Source organism: Coccinella septempunctata, chromosome 4, assembly GCF_907165205.1.
Source record: "Coccinella septempunctata chromosome 4, icCocSept1.1, whole genome shotgun sequence".
NCBI lineage: Eukaryota > Metazoa > Arthropoda > Insecta > Coleoptera > Coccinellidae > Coccinella > Coccinella septempunctata.
This window is the reverse complement of record NC_058192.1, coordinates 5,419,267-5,446,899: the sequence shown is the minus strand read 5'-3', so window position 1 is coordinate 5,446,899 and position 27,633 is coordinate 5,419,267. Positions and strand designations below refer to the sequence as shown.

Genomic DNA, 27,633 nt, shown 5'->3' with positions numbered 1-27,633 from the left:
CAGCTACTCTTAATGACTTAGGAATCCAACTCGGAGAAATCTGGGAAGTATTAGATCAGAACATTTCAAGATCACTCATTTTGAGTATGAACCATCGTTGCCGAGCTGTAATTAACGCAAGGGGTGGAAATACCAAGTATCACTTATCAGCATTTCAGTATTTTGAAAATTGTTCATTTCTCTTCTTCACATAAGATTCGTTGAAATCCTGAATTTTTCTTCCATTTAATGTGTCTTGTTTCGTTCAAAACCTTCCTGAGAGAACATAAAAAATAAGTTATAAAGTCAATGTAGAGTTAACTTTCATTAAAATTGAGATTTTCAGAATGTGCGTTAATTTTTTTAAGCAGTGTATTTTCCGCACGCATTAATCTGATTGAATAATGAGGTATCTATATCGTATTTAAAATTGATCAAGACCAGATATGGGTTGTAACAAAGCCCACATATCGTGTAACAGGTGCTCTAATAGACAGCTCGGTCGAAGTATCTTTTCTCCTAATCGTGTTCGTAATCAAATTTGATTCAATGAGCAGGGGGGTAACCACAATACGTCATACTGATAATGATAGATGCCTTACGGGATGTAGGATCGTAAATAACAATCTCGGTCTCGGCTTACAGCGTATCCCTCTTCGGTACGTTTTCGATTAAACGGACTCCGGCTTATGCATTACCGCGAAAAATATACGCAACCGCAATTTAATTCCAACATTCGCGAAACTTTTTAAAATCCGTCCGGATTTCCGAGCGGCGTGATAGATCTTCAAATTCGACGGCCCCGCGGGACAGGGGTCGGTGAAACTTCATTCCGATATCGGGAAGGTAGGTGCGGAAAGTTTGACGTTTTGATAGAATCAATACTTGTCATGGTTCATTATTTTATACGAGCAGTTATCGAACGAATATTCAGCTATTGGGAATAGATATTTGTTTGCTTAGTTTAAAAAGAAATGTGTTTCACTGTTATTAATTCCTCATTTCATTGGGTCAAAAATGAGCAAGGGTTTAGACACCCCTAAAATTACATATGTTCTTCTCTGTCTCTGTCAGGGTGTAATATTACTGTTCTAGGATATACAGTGGATAGAAGTTGTTCTGTATATTCCAGAAAACCAAACAGTTCATAATTCATTAGAGAATTTAGTTACTCCAGAGAGCCCTTCAAAGTGACCTCGGAAATGAAAAACAAAAAAATTATTTTCTCGTAAATAGTGTCGGATATTTGAAAGTTTGGTATGAAAATATAGGTTTTCGAACCCGCTGAATCTATTGCGAGGAACTCCGATAACCTATCTCTTTTCGTTTAGATTTTCATCTCTGAAATGGCATTTTTCGAAAATTGCAATTTTCAAACATCGATATCTCCTGTTATATTTGTCTGATCCAATTGGGATTTCCGGTTATATAATCAGTGTTGCCTAGGCTTCCACCCTAGCACAAAAACTCGATTTCGAAAATCTCGAATTTTTTGGTCAAAAATGAGCAAGGGGGTAAGACCCCCCTAAAATCACCTATTTGCTACTCTGTCTAAAAATTTGGATGTTCTATTACTGTCCTAGGATATGGAGTGCATATAATTTGTTTCGAAGATTCTAGAAAACCAAACAGTTGATGATTCAATAGAAAATTGCACTCCAGAGAGCTCTTCGAAGTCAACTCGGAAATGAAAAGTGGAAAAACAAAAAAAATTATTTTCTCCTAAACCGTGTCAGATATTGGAAAGTTTGGTATGAAAATAAAGGTTTTCGAACAGGCTGAATCCATTGCGAAGAAATCTGAAAGCCTTTCTCCCTTTGTTTAGATTTTCATCTTGGAAATGGCATTTTTCAAAAATTGCAAATTTCAATCTGCGATATCTCCTGTTCTATTCGTCTGATCCAATTGGGATTTCCGGTTATATAATCAGTGTTGCCTAGGCTTCCACCCTAGCACAAAAACTCGATTTCGAAAATCTCGATTTTTTTGGTCAAAAATGAGCAAGGGTTTAGACCCCCCTAAAATCACCTATTTGCTACTCTGTCTAAAAATCAGGATGTTCTATTACTGTCCTAGGATATGGAGTGCATGAAATTTGTTTTGAAGATTCTAGAAAACCAAACAGTTGATGATTCAATAGAGAATTGCACTCTGGAGAGCTCTTCGAAGTCAACTCGAAAATGAAGAGTGGAAAAACAAAAAAAATTATTTTCTCCTAAACCGTGTCAGATATTGGAAAGTTTGGTATGAAAATAAAGGTTTTCGAACACGCTGAATCCATTGCGAGCAATTTCAAAAGCCTATCTCCCTTCGTTTAGATTTTCATCTTGGAAATGGCATTTTTCAAAAATTGCAAATTTCAATCTGCGATATCTCCTGTTATATTCGTCTGATACAATTGGGATTTCCGGTTATATAATCAGTGTTGCCTAGGCTTTCACCCTAGCACAAAAACTCGATTTCGAAAATCTCGATTTTTTTTGGTCAAAAATGAGCAAGGGGTTAGACCCCCCCTAAAATCACCTATTTGCTACTCTGTCTAAAAATCAGGTTGCTCTATTACTCTCCTAGGATATGGAGTGCATAAAATTTGGTTTGAAGATTCTAAAAAACCAAACAGTTGATGATTCAATAGAGAATTGCACTCCAGAGAGCTCTTCGAAGTCAACTCGGAAATGAAAAGTGGAAAAACAAAAAAAATTATTTTCTCCTAAACCGTGTCAGATATTGGAAAGTTTGGTATGAAAATAAAGGTTTTCGAACACGCTGAATCCATTGCGAGGAAATCCGAAAGCCTATCTCCCTTTGTTTAGATTTTCATCTCGGAAATTGCATTTTTCAAAAATTACAAATTTCAAACTGCGATATCTCCTGTTATATTCCTCCGATCCGATTGAGATCCCCGGTTCTATAATCAGCGTTGCCAAGGCTATCATCCTAGCACAAAAACTCGATTTCGAAAATCTCGATTTTTTGGGTCAAAAATGAGCAAGGGGTTAGACCCCCCTAAAACGACCTATTTGCTCCTCTGTCTGAAAATCAGAGTATCCTATTACCATCCTAGGATATGGAGTGCATAAAAGTTGTTTTGTAGATACGAGAAAACAAAACAGTTGATGATTCGATAGAGAATTGCACTCTAGAGAGCCCTTCAAAGTGAACTCGAAAATGAAAAATGGAAAAACGAAAAAAATTATTTACTCTGAAACAGCGTCCGATTTTCGAAAGTTTGGTATGAAAATATAGGTTTTTGAACACGCTGAATCTATTGCGATCAATTTCGAGAGCCTATATCCCTTCGTTTAGATTTTCATCTTGGAAATGGCATTTTTCAAAAATTGCAAATTTCAATCTGCGATATCTCCTGTTATATTCGTCTGATCCAATTGGGTTTTCCGTTTCTATAATCAGCGTTGCCTAGGCTTTCACCCTGGCACAAAAACTCGATGTCAAAAATCTCGTTTTTTTTTATCGAAAATGAGCTATTTGCTACTCTATCTGATAATCAGGATGTTCTATTACTGTTCTAGAATATGGAGAGCATAGAAGTTGTTTTGTAGATTCGAGAAAACCAAACAGTTGACTCTCTAGAGAGCCTTTTAACTCTAAAATGAAAAATTGAAAAAATTATCGTGGAAATCGAAGAAACTCAAGCTTGTGGTTGTGTTCCTAATCATAATCCGAACCTAAACTGTCCTATACCTAAACAATTGAAAAAATGATTAATTTGGTTCTTCGTTATGATGAACAAGTCTAAAAACATTTTAACGACCGCGTGATCGTACTCGCAAGCGGTTGACATAAACCGAGTTTGGAACTAGTGGAGTTCCATATAATCAAGATAAAAACATCAGACTAAAACTCACTAACCAACCCGTAGAAGTTTCGTATAAATACAATTTGTGCAAAGGCGGTTTCGGATTCGGATCCAGCAGTCACTATAACTGTCTCAAATGAGACGTAATTGTGAAACTGGAATAAGTAAATGAAGTGTGCAATGCTTCTATTTCGTTCATTTGTTCCAATTGAATACCGCATGGCCGATTCACACTATTTCGTTGAAGCCGCAGATGCGACCAAAGAGGAAGATAATGTGAAAATAGCGTGTTGGAAGATGCCCACTGGCTATTTTTCTACGATATGTTGCAGGAGAGATCAAAGGTGAACATCTTTTGATGTACTATCGTTTTCTTCACCCTCAGATGAGCATTATAGATACACTGCTTGGGACAAAGATAAAATCAATTAAATAATTCTCAAGACCGAACGGCTGCATCGAACTCCATAGAATTTTCAGATTTATTACTAGAAGAGTTGCTCTTTCAGAATATGTATTACATTTCCATCTACGGTTATTGTTATTGACAGATAATCCACTCGAAAGGTGACTATCGAAAAATTTCCAAAAAGATGGAATCAATTAAAAAATTGTCAAGACCGAAAGGTTGCATCGAGCTCCATAAAATTCTCAGATTTATTACTAGAAGAGTTGCTTTTTCAGAATATATACAACATTTTCATTTACGGTTATTGTTTTTGGCAGATAATCCACTCGTTATCAAATTTGAAATTTATAATGAGCAGTAGGAAAGAGGAGAATTTCGATGACTTCATTACTGCGTCCTTCGTTGTAGTTAAATCGAAAACATAGAACTTACCTAGTTGTCGAACAGGTCGAAAAGAATAGTTTTTCTTGCGCACGCGCGAAGATGATAATTAGACTCGAGTCAAAAAAACCTTAACGACGTAGACTTAAATGTAACTGTTGGAAGGCTAGCATTTAATTGGAACTAGACGAGTTTTCTACTATGAAATAAAACGTTCCGAACAACGAGAAGTATCGGAGTCAAACGTGGCCGACTCCGCAAAAATGCATTGCGCAATTAATTACCTTTTTCGTAACGGTAATTAGCGAAGTGGTAAGTATTCTCATGCTCACGCTTCGGATAATTGGGAATACTCCGAAGGTAATTGGAAAAGTTCTCGGAAAGGTCGGCTAGGTAACGTTGCTTTGAGCCTTATTCGGCGTTTAATAAAATCCAGCATAAAAGTCCGTTTGGAAGTGAGAAGTTGGGAATATAATTAGAATACAAGGTATTTCGCAATAAATTATCACCCGCTCAGTGCGGACGTCAAATTGAATAAAGCTCTCTCTGGGAACGGGGCGTGAAAAGTTGGAAACGACGGTGTTCTTGGGAATTTATGAACTCTGATAATGGTCAGTTGGAGAGCGAATTCTAATTTTAACGCTCTTCTGTTGAGTGCCGGATTCACCTTATCGTGAGGGTGTTTAGCGGTCTTGAAAACAAAGCAAATGCGATGATTCGTCGGTTTGGGGTGTGATAATGTCGATCTTGAAGATCCTGAGGATCCCATTATATCGAGATGGTTAATTTGGGAGTGCTTATTTCATAGCTCTGATGAATAACAACAGTCATGTAAAATTGATTCACATATACGTTCTTGACTTGTTTTAAGTATTCAAAAACGCGTGGTCACCAAGAAAGACTAAATTTTCATGTAGACTCTGTGGCTTCCAACCTTAGAGTCATTCGGGGCAACTGTGCGTACTTTTGCCTCTAAAGCCATACCCTGTTTCAAATGTTGAAGCTAGGAAAATTAAAACATATTCATAAGATAGAGGGTTTTCTAATCTATAAAAAAACATCAAAAAGCAAACAAACAAAAATTTTTTCTTTCCGCAAAAAAGAATTTAATAGAGAAAGTGTGCGCACCCTTACGGGGTAAGTGAACGCAGTGCTTTGTGAACCACTCAATCAAAACAAATTACAAAATAATGTCATCAAAATGTGACAATATAAGAGAAATGCTGTTTATTGTCAATACAGAAGTGCCTTTTTACAAGCAGTGCATTATTGTTCGTGCCACAATTCTTGGTGAACACAACATTTGATACATTCCCCTGTTGGTGACTCTTCATATTTTTCTGAACAAATAGGACAATATTGATCGAGTCTTAACCAAGAAAATCAACAATGTCATAATTTATTCCTCACTGAACTAATGACCATATAATGAATCTATGCGCACACTTACCCGCGCACACTTTCCCCAGTAGGCCAAAATTTGAATTGACGTTCTTATAGAGTTGAGCAGCTAAGAGAACCTAAATTTTTTTATTATATATTGAGATTAATATGCCCATGAACGAATGAAATATTGTTTAACACTGAGGGACTCGGAACTTGGACCTGGCAGAATTTGCAGGGATGATAAAAATTAACAAGAAAACTAGTGAATTTGATTGATTGCAAATAAAAAGTTAACGAAACGTCGCACGGCGCATTGCTATAAATAACTAATATGGCGATTCTGCGCCCTTGCTTCACCCAAATAAACCCTTCATACATTGCATAGTCGAGATATACGCACTGCGCACACTTACCCCGAATGACTCTATATCAATTTCTGCTAGACTTTTGTTGTTCTGTGATACACTACTTTTATGTCTCTTAGGAAATTCGATCATTTTCGATATCAAACCTCTCTGATATAGGCAGTTTCTTTGATTCCATGTGCCTATAATCTATCGGCTTTTTTTTCATTCCTAACAAAAACCTAAGCATTCTTCACAAGACTCGATGAAACTTTGCTTTTTTTTTTGTATTTCAACTTCAACGTTCACTCAATCAATCTCTTGAAGAATTTTACAGCAAATTGTTGCGATGCAACCCAGAAAATGTGCTCAGAAACCAACTAGTTCTTTCAGAAAAATGTATTATGTCTTTGGAATCCAGTAAGTACCTGATGAAGTCATATTCAAGGATTAGATGATTTTTCAGTTGCATGAGAACCTCTCTCATTTCATGTTAGCTGTCAAACAGTTTTGACATTATTGTTCAGAAAAAATTTCCATTTGATCGCGCGCCATTCAACACAACAATGTTGTGGAATTAAGTTGAAAATAATTCTGTTTGCAAAATCATATTGGTGAAATTTTCTTTCCAAAGGTGGAGCGATTGATTTATGTCGACATTTCTGCAACTGTGGAACAACTAGAAGCCAATAATCAAGCCGAAACTGACGATTTAAGGTCACCCACAAGTTAAAGTACTCAAAAATCAGACTGATCGAATGGACCATGTTTCTGGCAGCCTTGGTGGACTATTGCCCAAAATTATATCCAGGCAATGAATGGCATGGAATATTCGGGAGATTTCAATAGAAAAAATGATTGAAACCACATTTTTGCTTCCTTTTTTCATCACCAAAAGTTCAACTCTTGCGCCTATAACATATAAAGGAAACAAAAAAATAACTTCCTATTAAATAGGCGGTGGTCAATGTTCCGAATTCATTCACTGTGATTCAGGTTTCCCTCCATCATTACACGAATATTCGAGGCCCTGTACTGAGAAATACGGATTTGGAACCCATTCACTATTTCCATTAGCTTTCGGGTTCGAATTTTACCTGGTCATCGCGCTTTTCGAATACTTGCGATACACAACGTTTTCCAATTAAAATTCCTCATTCACCATCAACCCCAGTTTTAGTGTTATGAATATGGAGGCAAAGAAACATATTGCGTAGCGCAAGAGAGGGACACGCATCTGAAATGCGTATAATTCGTTATTTTCTGTGACCTATTTCTGCCGGTAATGCAGAGAGAGACTTTCCCTCACGTTCCTCTGCGGACGTGCCCCCGGCTCCTTCCGGAAAATACTCCAGCAGCGCCTGAATGAAATCATCGAGATCCCTCTAATTTTCTCGCAAAGCCTCATGTTTTGTATCGTCGTCCAAATCGCCCTGATGAAACAATTAGGTAGGGAAAAGTTTCCGGGATTTTTCGCAGTGTCTGCGGAGTAAACAACTTGATCGTGAACCCTAAGATTCTTCCGAAATTGAGGCATCTTCAAAACACAAATGTTGCGAAATCTCGTCTAGAACAATGTTAAAAATCGCTCTTCATACACTAAGCTTTGGATGTGCCATATCAATAAAGAATTTTCGGAGCCACACTTGAAATTTTTCAGCTTTAGTTTTGAAACATTTCGATTTCTAAAAGCCAATGATATTTGTCTGTACTGGTCCTATTAATCCTAAACAGATGCTTAATAGCATGAACTTTCATCGATATGTCAACTTTTCAATGAAATCACAGACTTTTTTGTAAAAAACACTAGGATTTAAAACCGTCGCATTCGCCATTTTGCTACTGGTAAGTTCGGTAAACAGGTCAAAATAAACTGCTCTACATGTGAAGCACTCAAACGCATACGACACCCCCGAAAAAAAATTCTGTTGAGATTCATTGTGCACTTTCGAGAATTTCAATTATCGTCAATCAGGCAAAATTATTTTCGTTTTGGTTCCTGGTTCTGTCTTCTTAGTGGAAACTGAATGATAGGGCCAATTTTTATATACCACAATGCTTAGGAACCACAAAAAAATCCGAACCGATGAAAGAAGTTTATGGACCTTTCACGGCACAGAAAACATAGGTACTTGATTTACTTTATCGGCAAGTGTATCCCTTCATTTCCTTTCACTCCCGAATGACCGGGAAACCAATCTTGTTTTTCTTGCTTCTTTCGTCGAGTTGATCAAAAGATAGTAGACGACCTGACAACAAAATTCGCTTAATGTCCAAAATTCCAAATGAAATATAGGTTTGTAATGATAATCGGTTCATACAACTTCTAAGAAATAATAAACTGCTCCACATGACTTAGGGATATTCACTTAAATTGCAAAAAAATATAGTTGAAATAGGATTTTTGAGATGTAAATTTATATTAATATGATTTCAAGTGGCAAATTAATTTTAGCCTGTAGGTTTGCAGCGTATACAGGGTGGTTAATAAAAATCGAGTGAAATAAAGAAATTTTATTCCCAGAGAATTCGAGCATTTTAAGACATCAATACAATGTATGGCCTCCACGGGCATTAATAACAGCTTGACATCTTCTTTGCATACTACACACGAGGTTGTTGAACATTTCTTGAGGAATTTGGTTCCATAAACAGGGCAGAAGCTCTCTCAGATCTCAGGGTAGGTTGATGATTATCTAATCTTCTTTGGAGCATATCCCATGCATTTTCTATGCGATTCAAATCTGGTGAGTGCGGAGGTATTGGTAAATGTGGAATACCAAGCTCCTCGCGCGCATTCTCAACTATGGCTGCACGGTGCGGTCTAGCGTTATCGTCTAGAAATTGAAAAGTTTCACCAATAGCAGCGTGAAAATTTGGTACAACATTGTGAATGACATGCTCCCTATAGTGTAAGGCGGTCATATTCCCAGGACAAATGTGTAGATCTGTGCGCCCGTTGAAACATATCCCGGCCCATACCATAACACTACCCCCTCGGAATGGATGGATTTCTTGGACATAGCGACGATTACGGGGTATGCGTGGGATTGTCCATACCCTTGTTCTTCGAGAATCTGAAAATCTTCCATATCTGGATTCATCAGTGAAAAGGACACTACGCCATCGATCGTTCTAATTGATATGTTGCCTTGCCCATTCCAGTCTTTGACGCTTATGGTCACGTGTTAATAGAACTTCTCTTAATGGCGTCTAGAACCTAGATTCACCTCTCTCAAACGTCATCTGATAGTTTCGATGGAAACTTGGACCCCATCTGCATTTTTAAGAATTTTCCGTAGATGTAGGGTTTCTTCTCGCCGAAACGGTGATGAAACGATCCTGAGCAGATGCTGTTTTTCGTCGCTCACCAAGCCTTGGTCTTTCTAACACGGAACCTGTCTCCCTGAACCTATTCCAAAGTCGAGATATCACACTTTGGCTGACTTGGAGCCTTTCCGCTACAAATACCTGAGTTACGCCAGCCTGTAGCATTCCGATAGCCCTATTAGCCTCAGCGTTTGTTAATTTATGTCTTGGCATTTTCAGAAAACTCGTTTCAAATCGAAGCCGTTGTTAAACTGACTTCATTTCAAAATAAGAACATTCATGAAGTATATGCAAAGAACCAAACTTCAGAAAAAAGGCGACCAGATTGACGAAATGTCTCATACTGATTTTTATTGGATCGATTCAAGTTGTTGTTGAGTTTTAAATGATTTTACAGCGATTTTCTCGAAGATTATATACTTTTAAAAACGATTGAATACGATATCCCTAACTCTTGTGGAGCAGTATGTATAGATTTTAATGGATAATTATTGTAATAATAATTAAAATTTTATTTGCAACTCCTTTTCTCCATTCATCCAGCCATGAACTCGATATAGCCACTCAAATCACAACGACTACACTTCATTTAATTTACAAATTGCTCGGCCTTTCTTATTAAAGTCTACGGTAACAATCTTCCGACAGCCTTTGATCCTCTCGAGTCCATCGAAGCGGATAATCCCTACCGCAAAAATTGCAACGTAAACTCAATTTCCGATGCAGAAATTCGAAGGTTGAGATGCATCGATGTTTTTTCGATATTTCCCCGAATATCGCTTCAACATCCTTCCGAACGTATTGTAAGGACCACTACGGGAACCATATTTGCATATTACAAAAAGGTTCGAAGGGAAATCCATTAGAATGAGCAGAACGTCGCTGTTACAGGCAATATTACGAAAATAAAACGTCCATATGGCTGATAGCGCAAAGAAGAGGTCTCCTGTGTCCTTTGATGATGAACAAATTCGTGTGGGTGGAATGAGCAGGGAAGAGGAGTTTAAAAGGTTGCCTGCTGAAAAGTGGAATATTCAGATCCTTCAGCAGAGATCGGGGGATTTTCAGGCTAGAGATCCAATTCAGTACCAATGTGCATTATTCACTTTAAAATTTAATGAGAAAATGCTAGGTTACTCTTTTCGCAGTAGGCTATGGAATTTTCCTGGTGGATTTTGTGTGTCACACGTGATTCTTAGCTTGTAGCATCACCTTATCCTCAAAATGAAAATATGCTACATATTAGTAACTTTAACCTGTAGTATAATGTTCGATAAAATGATCATTTAAAAAATACGATCTTAATGGTGAAGTGAAAACTAAGCACTACGTTACTATAAGTAACGATCGAACAAAAATTTAATGGTGAAAAACACTATTTAGGAGCCAGTGCCCATAAAAATCATGAAATTAAGAAGAATTATGCTATATTAAGGTCTCAGCATGAAGGTACATAAATATTAGAGAGTTTTTGAGCTCCCATCTTTTAGAAACTCAAATTGCTCCGAGTTTTGTGTAAACAAATGACAATGATTCGTTACTTCTCGTTACAAATCAACAGAACTGTTCTACTCTGGCAAAAATTAAGACAAACAACAGACCAGGACCAGGAATTAACAACCTAACGAGAGGACTTCAAAAGACGGAACGTTGTTGAAGTAAATTTCGCTTTATCTCGAGATCAGCGGGAACAAGAACGTAGCTTCGTCAATAGAAAATTTCATTAAGCTCCTTCATTCAGTTAATAAATCAAAAATTGAAGGGCTGTCAGTGCGAATTCAAAAGGGGAACTTAGACGTTCACTTCGAAGCTTGGTCACGCTCTGTTTCTTCCTTTCACTTTGAATTTTATGTGGTAGGTTGTTAATCTACTTGTACGGACCACTAATTCGCTAACATGTCTGCTGAGGCCTTGAATCATCGTGACGAGAAAGATATGCAAAACCTGCATGGATCCTCAACACTGTTCGCGGTGGTGGAGAATGTAAGAATCAATTTTCGGTACTTTGCTATCTGGAGGATTTCCCGGAAACTTTCGAGGATATTTGCATATAAATTGGTATGAGAATTAGGAAGAATCCGACAATTATCCCGCTAACTCCCCAATAAGAAGAACGTAGTTAAGGGTGCGGGTAGGTAAGAAAAATATTTCTATTTAACTTTATGGGAAACTGGAAAGGAACGCCATTAGATACTGATCTTTGAAAGAAGAATTGAAAAATCACCGCTCTCACAGATTATAGAAAAAATTACTTGAATGAATCATGAATCATTCAGATATAATTCGTAATTATTGTATTCAAGAAAAAGTGTTTCATCTACACTGCGCAAAAAAATGAATGCACATTATGGAAATCTCAAATTTATTCTACAACTGAAGGTGTTCTCAATGATCATTATTTTTATCAGAGTTATGCATGCATATGTTATCCACTTTCAACTATTTTCTTCAATACAGATGTTTTTTCCCAGCAGGAATAAAAAAGATGATATTATCAGATTTGGAATGTATTGGCTCCATTCTAAAATCAGTTGTTCTCGATCAATTCTAGTGATCAATAGTTTTTCTTTCGTTTCATTTTCTACACTCGATTGCTATGCAACGCGAAACACGCAATTTGACCCAAGAGGAATGTGCCCAAGCGGTAGTTTTGCGAGAGGAAGGGTGGACATACACAAGAATTGCAGAAAGGTTTGGAGTTTCCCATACAAGTGTGTCCAGAATGTTGCAGCGATTCAGGGAGACTGGTATGAATGTCCGAAGACCAGGACAGGGTAGACCACGGGTAACAACTGCCATTCAAGAACGTTACTTGAGAGTTTCTTCGTTGAGACAACGGTTTACAACCGCTCGCCTCCTTCAAATTCAGCATGAGCAAACTCATGAGGTGCAAATTAGCACTCAGACAATAAGAAATCGCCTCAGAGAATATGATTTAAGGCCTCGTGTCGCGGCAAGAGGCCCAGCTCTTACCCCAGCCCATCGAAAGGCGCGTTTGGATTTTGCGAGAGAGCATATCCATTGGGAAGAGGCCGATTGGAAAAGAGTTTTCTTCACAGATGAGTCTAGATTCTGCCTCTACCATTGTGATCGACGTTCCCTTGTATACAGACGTCCACATGAAAGATATGCTCAGTGCAATTTCCTGAATACTACTGGTTTCGGGGGAGGATCGATTATGGTATGGGGTGGAATATCTTTGACTGCTCGCACAGACCTAGTGGTCGTAGATAATAGAGCTATGAATGCTGATAAGTATATAAGGAACATTCTTGAAGAGCATGTAGTGCCATGTGCCCCATACATTGGTGAAAATTTAATTTTTATGGACGATAATGCAAGACCCCATCGTGCGCGCATTGTTCAGGAGTACCTTGAAGAGGTTGAAGTCTCTCTAATGGAATGGCCAGCAAGAATTCCAGATCTCAATCGGATTGAGCAGGTTAGGGGCAACCTCAATAGAAGGCTGAGAAGTTCAAAAAAATCATCCAGTTACTCTTAATGACTTAGGAATCCAACTCGGAGAAATCTGGGAAGTATTAGATCAGAACATTTTAAGATCACTCATTTTGAGTATGAACCGTCGTTGCCGAGCTGTAATTAACGCAAGGGGTGGCAATACCGAGTATTAAATCACTTATCAGCAATTCAGTATTTTGAAAATTGTTCATTTCTCTTCTTTCACATAAGATTCAGTGAAATCCTGAATTTTTCTTCCATTTAATGTGTCTTGTTTCGTTCAAAACCTTCCCGAGAGAACATAAAAAATAAGTTATAAAGTCAATGTAAAGTTAACTTTCATTAAAATTGAGATTTTCAGTATGAAAAATTTTTTTGCGCAGTGTGAAATAAATCTAGAATAACCTTCAGCACAAACGAAATATCTTGAACACGAAAAACAAGCAAAACCACGATATCAAGTATCAGCAATAATTTTCCCAAGAAAATAAAAAACTAACATGAACTCTTAGAGTAAATTTCGAACGTTTTGATCAACTCTTTTCATCCTCGTGAATAGTTTTATTGATTGAATGATGGTTGAAGAAAAAATGGGACTGATTCATTCAAAACTTATGCACAAATGTAATTTTTTGACTATATTGAATTGATTTTGTTCTGAACTTGGAGAAGCTATATCTACTACGCTTCAGTTGTTGTATTTTGCTTTATGTGTATCGTATAATCAAAAAGTACATATTTTATCTTTTTATCAGCTTAATTTAATTGTTGCCCCGTAATTGAAAACTTCGCAGATCCGTTTTATTTTCTACAGTTCGTTCGCCGGCTGAACAGGGGCTGAGCGCGGGTGCACAAACTTATAAACGGGACATCGCTCTCTATTTAATTAGATCTTTATTGCTGATCGCCAAGTCGGCAACGCTGCAGTCGGGGTGGCGGAACAAATCCCCTAGCGATAAACCTCCAATATCCGGATCTTATCCGGTGTTCCCACTACTGGCTGCTCCTCCAGCATTTCGCCAGATTGAACCGTATTTTCTATAATTCTTCCCTTAAAGATTTTTCCCTCTCTCCCGGCCGGTTCGATTTCGGATACCCGGAAAAATCTGGATGAATTTATTTTTGATGAGGATTAGGCAGGGTTTCAAGCCTACAGCCTACAAGGTTATAAGGCGGTTAGAAACCGCCCACGCATATTGAACTCTTCTCACTGGGACGCGTTTTTGGTGGGCGCTTCGTGATTGTAACTTTCTCGATCACAATAAAATGCGCTCCGAGGAATTCACAATGAACCCTCTATGGAAATGCCTTCTTTCATGTACAGTGTGCTCGCTGGAATAAGACATTATAACCTTACATGCCAAACTTTGGTAGTTAATGAACAAAATGTTAAAGTTTTTCTGGATAATTCAATACCCAATTGTTACTCGTGTATACCGAGGAGGGCAATTCAAAGCTCCTTTTTTTAAAATGGGACGCCCTATATTTCATTCGACATGTACCACTACCTTTAGGGTTAAATATACTGAATTGATTTTTCGAATTAAAAGGAAAAAACAATTATCCCGTTTTATTTTGCTCATAATTTCCATATAAATAATGAAATTCGAACCCTTGACTTCTGTTCTAGAAAGACTCTGCTTTTTCAGGTCATTTTTCAGGGGATTTCAAATCCTCATATGCGAAATTTGGCAGTACCTACTCATTTTACAGAAAACCTAAATGGATCTTTTAATCGGAATATTTCCTCATTTTTCCTCATATTCATGTATTGTTGTCCACGAAAAAGTATCTCTCATGTAATTCTTATAGTCGCTCCTATTCAGAAGTTTGAAAGATGCTCAGGTTTCCCTCATGAGAAAGCATCAGAAGTTGTGAATTGATTTCTATTCCGCGCACACAAAGAGCCTCAACAGAAGCAATTACTACATGGTAATTCGATATTCCCCAGGAAATTGAGCAGGATTTGGGTCTGTATGGTCGCTTGTTGTAGATGTGAACATCTTAAGGACAGGGAGAGGGTTGAGGATTATTGTATAAATTAAGACCCTTCAGCCGAAAACCCTCACCTTCGTCCTTCGAAAGTTATGCGTTACTCAAGTAGAGCATTGACGTCAAGGCAAAAACATTTTCGAAGCCATTATAACTGCTATATCCTGTGTGTATATATTCCTAAATCGACCGCTTTCCAAATATTTCCCTCGATGCGAGAGGCGGAGTTTTAATTCTTTATCTGAAATCCACTTGTTTTAAAGTGAAAATATCAGAGGAGGTCATATTTTTTCGTTTTCTATTCAAGAAGTCCAGTATTGAAAAATATGAATCAAAATTACTATTAACTGAAATTTTCCGCAATGAAATTTATATCAAATGAAGGTAACTTTGTTCCAGTTGACAAACATTCAAGGTAACAACTCATAGTTATTTTTCTTGTTACCAGCGCATACGCCATTTTGCACCATAGTTTCAAACCTGTAAACAATATGAATTTTCTCTGACTGCTGTCTTGACGAGATTTGGACCTACAATACCTACTTTTCAATAATCCACTGTGACGATTAGCTATAAAACATAAAGTGATCAATCAAAATTGGTCATACAATCCTTGCTAATGGGAATAACTTTTATATAGGGTAGAGTAATTTAATATTTCATTATATAGATACCCTTTTGTCTTCTTGAGTTCGAAACCATACTTTTTTCATCCTCAATTTTCACCCCCCATATATTATTTACCGTTTTAGATCCTCTGGACCTTCAAAACCGATCAGACCTTAATATACATTCGTCAGCGCTACCTCCAAGATTAAATCAATTTTTCACCAACGTAAAATATCTCCCCAGTCCTCATCTGCCTCGCAGGTCCTTAGCGATTTATGTTCCAACAAATTTCACGACAGGATGATGAAATACGGAACTTGTTAGAGGATCAAATATTACGAGAATCGCCCGCAAAATAAATATGTTGGGACTGGGGGCCTTTGTCTCTATCTTCGAAAAAAAGCAATTTTCTGGAAGGAGGAAATGATCAAATTTATCACACGGAAGATTGACGGCGACGGAAGATGGCGCGTTTATTTTTCCCAGCCTGAATTCTAGTGATATCGGTTCCAGCATTAATTCGTTTTCTAAGGAGAAAATTATGTCATATACAACAACGAATTTTTTCATGTGCATTGGGACAAGCTTAATCAAATCTTAAAAGCATAAAATACTTATGAATAGAACTAATTGTAATGAATACATCAATACTGCGTATTCTGTTTTCTATACCACTTACTATACCTTCTTATACCATTGTCCATATGCCACAAACTCACCCAGCGTTAATTCACTCAATTCAATGCATCAAGATTTCCGACAGGTATAATATGATTCAAAACGGACTAGGTGCTGTGTATTGTATTCAACTTGGAACAATTTTTTTTGTAGTCTGATAACCGTCTTATGGTAATTAGTTTAAATCATATCTGAAGGATCTTCGTCCTGGAATGCCATGTTTGACATACCTCAAGGAAGGATTTATGTCCATTAAATTCATGCTGGATGATAAATACTAGTGCTGGATCACAAACAGGATTAATTAATATATCAGTGAGATTACTGTCACAGTTGATCCATTCGAGAAACCTCAACTCCTACGTCACGGCATTAAATTGAATTCAACTTTCAAAATTAACTGAGAGATGACGAAAAATGATCTGCTACACTTACAAATGAATATAGAAAGTTGGATTCTTGGAATAAACGAAATGCGTGAAAAGCCAGAAGATCATTATGGATGAAATTTCGAATTTGATGAATCGATTTCAGAAATATGATAGGTTCAATGTTTTTTCTCAATTTTTCACCCTCAAATCGTGTCGACATGAGCCAAAATCTGAGTTTTTGGGTAATTTGATGTCCAAAAATAAAAAATATCTGTCATATTCGGAAAACTAGGCCCTATGGCCACAGAGTTGCATGCAACTCCACCATAGACCTATAAAACATAATTAATATGTCTATGAACTCCACAGATCTGTAGTGTCATAGATTTTGATTGTTATTCTGCAGCATAGACATAGTCTCTAGGTCTATGTTCTGAGGGGAATTTTGTTTCCCCAGGAGTGGCGTAGCTCATTATGAAAACTTTAAATGGCTATATCTTTTTATCAGGGCCGATGTGGAAAAAATGGCATGGGAAAAAAGTGTTTCTTTCGACCTCAAGAATCTACTGTTAAAATATTTGTACGAGTCCAAGATTCACCCCGTATAAGTATCGAATTTCACGCCTGTGGATCCCCTTCTCACCGAACGCGATAATTGAATATAAATTTTCTCATCGCTGGCCGTTCATCTTCGGCAGAGATCCTTCGTCGTCAGGGCAAACAGAACGCTCATAAAACGCCAAGTCGAAAACACTCTCCTGCGTCGGATTATCGTTCTTCTGGGGGAAAGGGTGTCTTCCAAGTAGAAACGAGAGGCTCCATAGAAATTTCTGGATGGCTCGAGTTGGAGCGAAGATCGTTTTGCTCCTTTAACGTTTCAGATTAAAATTCATGCACTGCCGGTGACGTCAGCTGTCCGCATAACAGCGCGAGGGATGAACCACCCCCGGAGCTTTGTCTGGAAAGCCGGAAGATTCGGGGACACACGGAGGACTTCAAACATTCGAAAACAATTGAAAATTAGGGTATGGACTGGGACGCCGAATAATTGGCGCGGTAAATATGTGAAAGATTAGGTGTATACAAAGGGAATAAGGATCCGGAAGGGAAAACTAGCCTTGGGATGAGCTTTCGTACGGAGTTGGTCAATGTTTGGACTGGGTTTGATTGGACGACGTAGATTTTGCAAGCAGCTTCATGTTAACCACTTTTCAGACTTCGTAAATATTGCCGGTAAACACTAACCCATTATCATGTGCAGGTAATTCAAAAAATGTAACTGGAAATTTTGAATTGTTTATTGTAGTTCAGTTTCATTCGAAATTCAGATTTTTCAATTGGATTTCAGATACCGTATCACGTAATTCAAATATACGGGTATTTTCACGATGAACGTACGCATTTATCTGAACTTTTCCAATATTATGACAGTAAATATTTCCAATCGAGTTAACTAATGAAATATTCAATCGCACCGTACCAGTATTTATTTATTTTGTTTACGGTTTCAACCTGAATCTGTGAAGAGGCAAACTACCGATAGAATATTCATAGTAATTCTAATCATTAGATGTCCCATTCATTCTATTATTGAAGATAATGGCAAATCAATATTCAATTAGATTTCGGTGAAAACCCATTCTGCTAATTCAATCAGTTGGATTCTTCGGCAAATTATGAAAACTTGTTCGGTCGCTAATTAATGGTTGATTGTGTATCGGCTATATCTCTGTCCACTTGACATTATTGAACATAACCAGTCGTGGGATTTTCGGTGACCTTATATCCTTGTCAGAAGTTGTGTCTCAGAAGAGAACTCAAATTTTCATAAATGGACGTGGAAAATAAAACGTTCAGCTGAAAGTCGTCAATTTAAAAGTCGAACCCTTTTTCATTGATTGAGTCCTTGACTCGTACAAATAAACTGCTCGACAGAAGTTAGGGATATCATATTCAATCGTTTTTAAAAGCATGTAATCTTCGAGAAAATCGCTGTAAAATCATTTAAAACTCAACAACTTGAATCGATCCAATAAAAATCAGTATGAGACATTTCGTCAATATGGTCGCCTTTTTTCTGAAGTTTGGTTCTTTGCATACGCTTCATGAATTTTGAAATGAAGTCAGTTTATCAAAATCGCTGTAAAATCATTTAAAACTCAATAACAACTTGAATAGATCCAATAAAAATCAGTATGAGACATTTCTTCAATCTGGTCGCCTTTTTTCTGAAGTTTGGTTCTTTGCATACGCTTCATGAATTTTGAAATGGAGTCAGTTTATCAACGGCTTCGATATGAAACGAGTTTTCTGAAAATGCCAAGACGTAAATTAAAAAACGTTGAGGCTAATAGGGCTATCGGAATGCTACAGGGTGGTCTAACTCAGGTTGTTGTAGCGGAAAGGCTCCAAGTCAGCCAAAGTGTGATATCTCGACTTTGGAATAGGTTCAGGGAGACAGGTTTCGTGTTGTAAAGACCATAAGTGTCAAAGACTGGAATGGGCAAGGCAACATATCAATTGCAATGGCGGAGTGTCCTTTTCACTGATGAATCCAGATATGGACGATTTTCAGATTCTCGAAAAATAAGGGTATGGACAATTCTACGCATACCCCATAATCGTCGCTATGTCCAAGAAGTCCATCCATTCCGAGGGGGTAGTGTTATGGTATGGGCCGGGATATGTTTCAACGGGCGCACAGATCTACACATTTGTCCTGGGAATATGACCGCCTTACACTATAGGGAGCATGTCATTGACAATGTTGTGATAAATTTTTACGCTGCTATTGGTGAAACTTTTAAATTTCTAGACGATAACGCTAGACTGCACCGTGCAGCCATAGTTGAGAAGCACGCGAGGATCTTAGTATTCCACATTTACCAATACCTTCGCACTCACCAGATTTGAATTACATAGAACATGCATGGGATATGCTCAGAAGAAGATTAGATAATCATCAACCTACCCCAGAATCCTTAAATGATCTGAGAGAGCTTAAAATGCTTGAATTCTCTGGGAACAAAATTTCGTTATTTTACTCGATTTTTCTTAACCACCCTGTGTACGCTGCAGACCTACAGGCTGAAATCAATTTGCAGTTTGAAATCATATTAATATGAATTTTCATCAAAAAAATCTTATTTTAACTTTATTTTTTTACAATTTAAGTCAATATCCCTAACTCATGTGGAGCAGTTTATCTAGTCGTTCGTCTGGGGATGATCCATGGAGAGCCACCATTTGAATGCAGAACGACTTTGGGTTGAATTTCCTCAGTTTTAACTTAACGTACCTAATATTTATTTACTGGTTTGTTTCTTTTGACCTCATGAATCTAGTGTTAAAATATTTGTACGAGACTCACCCTATATATAATTTCTTTGTGGGGTTTCAAAACCTGACTTTATGGCACATATCCTGCTCTTTTAAAGCTTAGTCTCCAGTGTGGTCACACAGATTTTTTTTGATATGTTGATTGAATCGAAATAAAGTATTCAGATTAATTTCCTGTTCTTCGCCTCCTACACCCTGCGCGATCCATTTATAACGATCATAACACCTGGTTCAGAGAAATGAAACCTCTCTCACTTTGTTTCCTTTTCTTATTCAACTCTAACAAGGTTAAACCTAATATTTATAATCTATTATCTACCCTCTATCCCGAATGTTAGAAGGCACCTTACCTGGTACAAGTCTGGGTCCATTAATAGTCGACAGAGGTCCGCTACCGTACTTGACGTGCAACGGATCCGCGTTGCTGCTGACCACAGCTATCTCGTCCAACTCGTGGCTGTCGCTCGTGCTCAGACCGCCATGGTGACCGCAGAGACGACCTACAGAACTGTCGTGCGACTGTTTCCTCCCGCGCCAACTCAGCACCAACCGTTTAGCAGTAGACATCACGCCATCGTGCCGGGAAAAGGTACGGAAATCCTACCCCGTCGAATGAAGGCTGTTAGTCATCCCCTGGTGAGGTACGAGGTGCGTAGGAGTTGCCGTAGTAGCCATCGGACGGGTTGCGGAGGAATGTGAAGGTGAAGGCTGCTTCAAGCGATGTTCGGTCTGCAAAATGCGTTCTGGGTTAGGTTTTCAAAATAAGTATACAAATATCTTTAATCCATTTAAAAATTATTGGACTATCGCAAGCATTCGATGCATTTCAGCTGTACTTTTCTTCCAATTAAAGCAAAAAATTAAACCTCCCCCAAACGCTGTTCAGTTAACACCTAATCTTTCATACTCAGCACAGTAAAAAACAAAGTTTTTGTATCAAATTCAAAGCGATGTGAACTTAATATCATGGACTGATATCTAACCTCTCTGAAACAACCAGAATCAGCTTCTTGAGACTTAATAACAGTCATGCAGAGCCAATTTTTTTGAACGTACCGAACTCATGTTCACCTCCAGCATGTAGGTAAATTCAAAACCCTTCTCTCAATAGAGTCATTCGGGGTAACTGAGCGCAGTGGGTAAGTGTGCGCAGTGCGTATATCTCGACTATGCAATGTATGAAAGAAGGGTTCATTTGGATGAAGCAAGGGCGCAGAATCGCCATATTAGTTTTTCATAGGAGTGCGCCGTGCCACATTTCTTTAACTTTTTATTTGCAATCAATCAAATTTACTAGTTTTTTTGTTAATTTTTAGCATCTCTGCACATTCTGCCAGATCCAAGTTCCGAGTCCCTCAGTGTTAAACAATATTTTATTCGATCATGGGCATATTAATCTAAATATATAATAAAACATTTTAGGTTCTCTTAGCTCTATAACTCTATAAGAACGTCAATTCAAATTTTGGCTTACTGGGGAAAGTGTGCGCGGGTAAGTGTGCGCATAGATTCATTATATGGGCATTTGTTCAGTGAAGAATAAATTATGACATTGTTGATTTTCTTGGTTAAGACTCGATCAATATTGTCCTATTTGTTCAGAAAAATATGAAGAGCCACCAACAGGGGAATGTATCAAGTGTTGTGTTCACCAAGAATTGTGGCACGAACAATAATGCACTGATTGTAAAAAGGCGCTTCTGTATTGAAAATAAACAGCATTTCTCTAATATTGTAACATTTTGAGGACATTATTTTGTAATTTGTTTTGATTGTGTGGTTCACTAAGCACTGCGTTCACTTACCCCGTGAGTGTGCGCACACTTACCCGCATTACGGGGCAAGTGAACGCACTCCGACTTTACCTATAAAATTTTTTTTTGCGGAAAGAAAACAATTTTGTTTGTCTGCTTCTTGATGTTTTCTTATAGATTAGAAAATTCTCTATCCTATGAATATGTTTTAATTTTCCTAGCTTCAACATTTGAAACAGGGTATGGCTTGAAAGGCAAAAGTGCGCACAGTTGCCCCGAATCACTATACCGAACCCTCCCATTTCTAGGGTTTTAAAGCTTGCCATTGAGTACAATCGATTCACAGGTGGTAAGTGAAGTGACAACCTTCCGTTACGATGAGTTAACGAGAGTTCCCTTGTGTATCGGAGGCAATCACATGCCGCTAAACAAGTAACTTATCAGATTCCGCAGGATTAGGTTCATCCACTCTATCATACGATGAACAAGCTCCACAGGCATATAATCTTACTTCACCGAGGAAATATTGATACACAGAGCTGAATTAAAATTAAATCACGAATAGCTGAGATATAACAGGAAAGGATTGCGTCTCCATGGATTGTTAAAAAAACACAAGGTCATAAATTTTTTGAATTTACAGAATACACAATACGTTAATATAGATTTTTTTCTCTGCATAGAAGGACAGTCTTGCGAATAATTTCAACTATCGATTAGTTATAACTGCCTATTCCAGAAATGGACTTTTTCCAAGTCCCACCCTGCTCATATTTTATTGCCCAGGCGTGGCTGAGCCATAGTGGACATTTATCTTTTACGTGGATTTGGTCTCAAAATTTGCAGAGCTTGACATAGATCCTCATATTATATTTATGGCCAGAATGAACGCCTTCGCTTATTACCCTCATCTCCGATGGGATATTTTACGATGCAAACATAAAATAATAGTGGTGCTACGGAAAAGTTATTGACGTACACGTCAATATCGAGCTACAGTTGGGGCTTGCAACAATCAATGAAAATTTTATTGGTATTTTATTCTGGCAAAGTAAGATCCGTTTTGAGTACGAGAGTGAACGATCCATAAACAAAATCGTTATTTTATGTTATTTATCCTTTTCGGTACTAACCAGAATATTCACAACCATTGGTTGAGTATTATTAAACTAGAGAGAAAAAGAGAGCACTGAGTTTTGGAAGGGAAGGTGACAGTTCTTGAAGAGATTGTTCCGGAAATTGAGCTATTTAGAAATTACAGAAAATTTCACTGCTTTCTGTTCTTTCTTTGCACATTTCAATTTGAAACTGCATCAGAATTTAGTACGATAGGATTTTCGTTTCAGTTTTGATTTGGGCATTATTTCGTAGCTAGAAAACATGACAAAAACATCAAACTATGAAAAAATCACTTTCGGTTTAAGTCGAAAAGAACGTACTACCCTTCTAATCAATTACCAAGCTCCGTTTCTAACTATCAGAAAACAATTCTGAACTGGTATGCTCAGAACCAAACCTTCACATACAGCATTCCTAACCTTAATCCACCTAGCAAGTTCCGAATATCTCAATTTCGGCATAAACTCGTCCAGAATGCGAAACATTTTGCCACGTATGTGAACATGCATTCAGTAATCGAATATTCGGAATGTTTCCAATACCTGCCAGGATATTTTGCTCGGTAATCCAAATTATATGAAAATACGGAGTCTGGATATAATCCGGAAGAATAATAATCATCTTTCATTTCGATATCGAAATTGATTTCAGTAGAGTTGATTCACGATATAACAGCCTGCGCATTCGCCATTTTGAAACAACAAATCATCGCGCAGATTTCTTAGGAAACTTTATAGAGTGTGCAAATTATCTGTGGCCACATTTCTACAGGCAATTTGCAAAGAAAAAATTGTTTCAAATCTCTTTCCTTCTAAAGGAACTTCATAGCAGAAGTTATTGTTACAAAGTGCCTGTAGAATTGGGTTTTTAGTTAAAAAATAGGTATTTTAGCCCATGTTAGAAGTGTCATAAATGAATGTATTCTGTGAAAATAAGCTTGAAACTTTTAGCCCCACTCCAGGTGCTGATATTTAGATGCATAAGACCCATTGATATAAATGTAATGAATACGAATAAGTTAAGGTTAATCGATCTAATTCTGAGTCATATGTATCAATCGTGCGGCTCCTTCCACCCATCTTCCTTCCTCATAAAAAATGTAAGACAAGAGTGAAAATTTCATGGGCAGAAAGCGATGGATTCACCTCCGATCACAGAATACGAGCAAAATGAAATTCAACATCTCGTTCGTTTTCAATAACGTCGGGAAGGGAATGCCGTTCGTTGCTCCTCTGAGAAAAGCCCTTCGTATAACCATTCCAATCATGGAATATCATCTCTGATGCCCCCCTTTGTTCCGAGTCATTTGGGAATCATTTCCCGACCTCCGAAAACGTGGCATTGAGCTCTTCCACCGAATGGGTTGTTAACAGATACGGGAATGAATAATATCCATTCCGTTTGAACACTACTGATTCCTGATCACTCCTTAAGAGGCGATAGAACAATGGAAACGTTCAAAACTACAGGAGCTTTTACAATTTTAACAACAGTGCGATGGATATGTGGGAATTCCTTAATTGAAGGCCTTCCAGGATGAATTTTAAGTATACGTTGGTGCATGTGTTGAGTAAAGCTGATAGAAGAACCGATGCGATGATGTTCACTAACAAATCAGTCAGGAAGACGAAATTTCACGTCTTACGATTGACTCCTGTCAATCCTCGTCGTTTTTCGCCAAAAACAAATGGATTGATTCGATTACGATGTGTACGAAAGAAACATTTAAAAAAAATCATACATTTTGATCCGATTCTTTCTCAATTCATAATCTTCAAATTATAATATTGATTGACTAGGTTTCTTCTGGTTTGGTCATTGAACGTTAAACGTACGCAACATCTTGTCGACTAAAATTGCAATGCGGCAGCGGGAAGTAAATGAGATTCACATCAAGCAGGAAACTTGAGTTTGGCGGCATCAAGTTGCACGAAACTTGAAATAGGATTATCATCAACATCCATCTTATCATAAAGTTTCTAACAAGGGTGCAGTTTACGCCAAATAAAAGGATGTTAAACCTTCAACACTTTGACATCATCAGTATGCATGCAGATTTTCGGTCCATTAAATGAATGACTCATCGTTTACACAAAAAATCCACTATTTTAAAGCGGATATAGTAAAGATTTATAGATGGCGTCCTTTTTGGCCATTTTCCTTCAAAATATCTACATATACGCTACATTTCATCAAACGATTATGTAAGAACGATAAAATACCAAATTATTTCACATTAACCTTCTTTCAAGATAAGGATAAATACAGTTATTGTTGGTATCCCCATGTTAAGTAGTAAGTAATGAAAATTCTCACCTTGTAGTCCATTAAACGTATATAACTGCTTTCGAACTAATGGAAGAATTTCGAATTTTCTTCAAATGCATTACTTTATTGGATGTTTCACCAAAGAGGAACCCTACTCTTTGGTTTCACAGATGTAGATGAACCGACATAGAAAAAATAATGACACACATCAAGAAACGTTCATCGAATACTTGATTTCTGAGACTTTTCATTTAGTCTTGTCGACACCACATTTGTAGAGCTTCTAAATCTTTCATCTCGTCTTTGCTTTAAAAGCCTCCACACAAATACCTCGGAAATCACAGATACTCAAAAAAAAAAACTCTGTGGAAACAAAAAACATGCTTAAAACGCCCCGGATATAACGACGAAGAGAAGATGGAATTCGATAGTATTGTCGAACAATCAAATCTCTCAAATAGCACAAAGACGTTGAAATTATGGATTTCAAATCCTCTTGCAATCCGAGCTTTCAGCTTTATGCAGGAAGTTACACGATGACAAGCTGAACCCTGCTCAAATTCAGATCGAATAGAATTCAGGTGAGTTAGAAGAAAACATTGATGAATCTGATAACTTTTTTTCGAATATATTCATATTGAAAATTACGTGGGAGGTTGATATTTTGTTGACATTAGTTCACTAGAACATCAGCTCATAATTCCTTTCCCTACTTGATGAATATTGATGAAAGCTCTGTAAAAATAATGATATTATTCTCGAGAAAAAGTGCTGAGTGTCATGAAGTCTTCTCGAAACGGCTGATATTGCCTCCATAGGAAAAGGTATAGTTTGAAGGGCATCTAAAGATCTCCAAGCACTTTGAGAATATATAAACTTCATAATCTGAATGACTTGCCAATTTTCGCCCCTTGTAAGTGTACTCTGTTCAAGAGCTCTAGCGGGTAATTAATATTTTTCATGGAAATATGTAGAAGAGGTATGAAGGTTCCAGTTTGCGTTAACTTGATGATGAAAAATGATGTTGAATTTAAAGATAGCATAGAGAATGTTGAATATTCTATGCGAATTTTATAGTTGGTACGAAAAGTAAGCAGAGAATTCAGTGAAGTATGAGTTCTGATACCTGGATAAAAGTATATTGTTATGTTATATACTCTCAGAGAAGTTTTGGTTAAAGTGAAGAAAACAATTTTGAACTTTCGTCAACCATTATTAACAGTAAGTCATTTAATTTTTCATACACTGCGATACTGCGGAATATAGATCAACCTTTACAATCATGAAGTGGGATAAACTAGTACCAATCTTTGTTTTCGACTTGAAAATAATACAATTTTCTTTCGTTGGTTTAATCCAAGCGAACGTATTCTTTTTGGAGTGTTTCTTTTATTTCGGAGTCATGAGATACTCAACTACTCTTAATTTTCAAGAGTCATAAAATTTTCGAATTTTATCTCTCATTCAACGATAGAACAGAGGCTACCAAAGTTCACCCTAAGGTTTCAGAGGTGCTCATCGAACAGGTGTCTGTATGGATGCACATATCTTGGCAACATATGATTGAATGAAGGATTTTTTTTCCAATGCCGTGTTCTGTTGTGAACTTCAACGCTTGAATATTAGGAAAAGGATTTATTCATTTAGAATTTTCAATTCCAAGGGATATAAATATTTTTCTTGCATCGGATAAGCGAAAAAAAAAACTGTCTGGATAGAATCTTCTCTAGAAGCATCTGCAGTATGATCTGGTGCTCAGAGGTTTCTAATGTTATCGAATAGCTACGATTTCAGTAGGAGAATCGTTGAAAAAACGAAGGCTCATGGTTATGACCGATGACCGCAGTGGAGACCGAATTAATACTCACAGGAACCACATTTAATCCTGTCGGAAGGCTCGGACCATGCACCGGACTGTTCGTTGAGTACGAAAAATCACGCGGTTCACACGCACATCACCAACAGGTCCAATCCGATAGGCACATTTGTCACCAAAACCATGGGCATCAGGCAATCATTGATAATGTGGTGGTGATCTTGCAGGACTGGTCGACAACCCTGCCGTCAGCAGCTGCCGCGGTTTCACTGCGGCGTCAAGATAATAGGGGCGCAGACTCCGAGATCTCCAGCTTTGTCTGCCGGGACCCAAGATGAGAAGCGGGTACGGGGGATGCCTGGATGCTGGAAAACAAGGAAAATGCGAAAACTGCACCGTCGTTCGATCAGCAGGATTTGCCGGAGTTTGGCCGCGTGCTCCGCCGATTTTTTATCGGTTAAAGTAACTGTTAACCGTTAAATCAGTTCATGATGTTGACTTTAGTTGTCGGGGGCTATAATGAAGTAAAGCAGTCCTGTTTTCATGGCCCGGATACGGATGGGAGTTGAGAAAACTATCTTT

General features: G+C 37.7%; 1 protein-coding gene across 1 annotated transcript in view; it reads right to left on the bottom strand.

Moving 5' to 3' along the window:
• The window catches only part of LOC123312000 (cyclic nucleotide-gated channel rod photoreceptor subunit alpha), a 66,452-nt gene extending 39,049 nt beyond the window's left edge, over positions 1 to 27,403 (bottom strand). Inside the window, exons 1-2 of the mRNA XM_044896167.1 lie at positions 27,104 to 27,403; positions 20,445 to 20,823 (exon numbers count right to left, since the gene is read on the bottom strand). Coding sequence (XP_044752102.1) covers positions 20,445 to 20,661 — 217 coding nt within the window. The 5' untranslated portion in view covers positions 20,662 to 20,823; positions 27,104 to 27,403. The remainder of the gene's footprint in view (positions 1 to 20,444; positions 20,824 to 27,103) is intronic.
• Between the last annotated feature and the right edge of the window lie 230 nt (positions 27,404 to 27,633).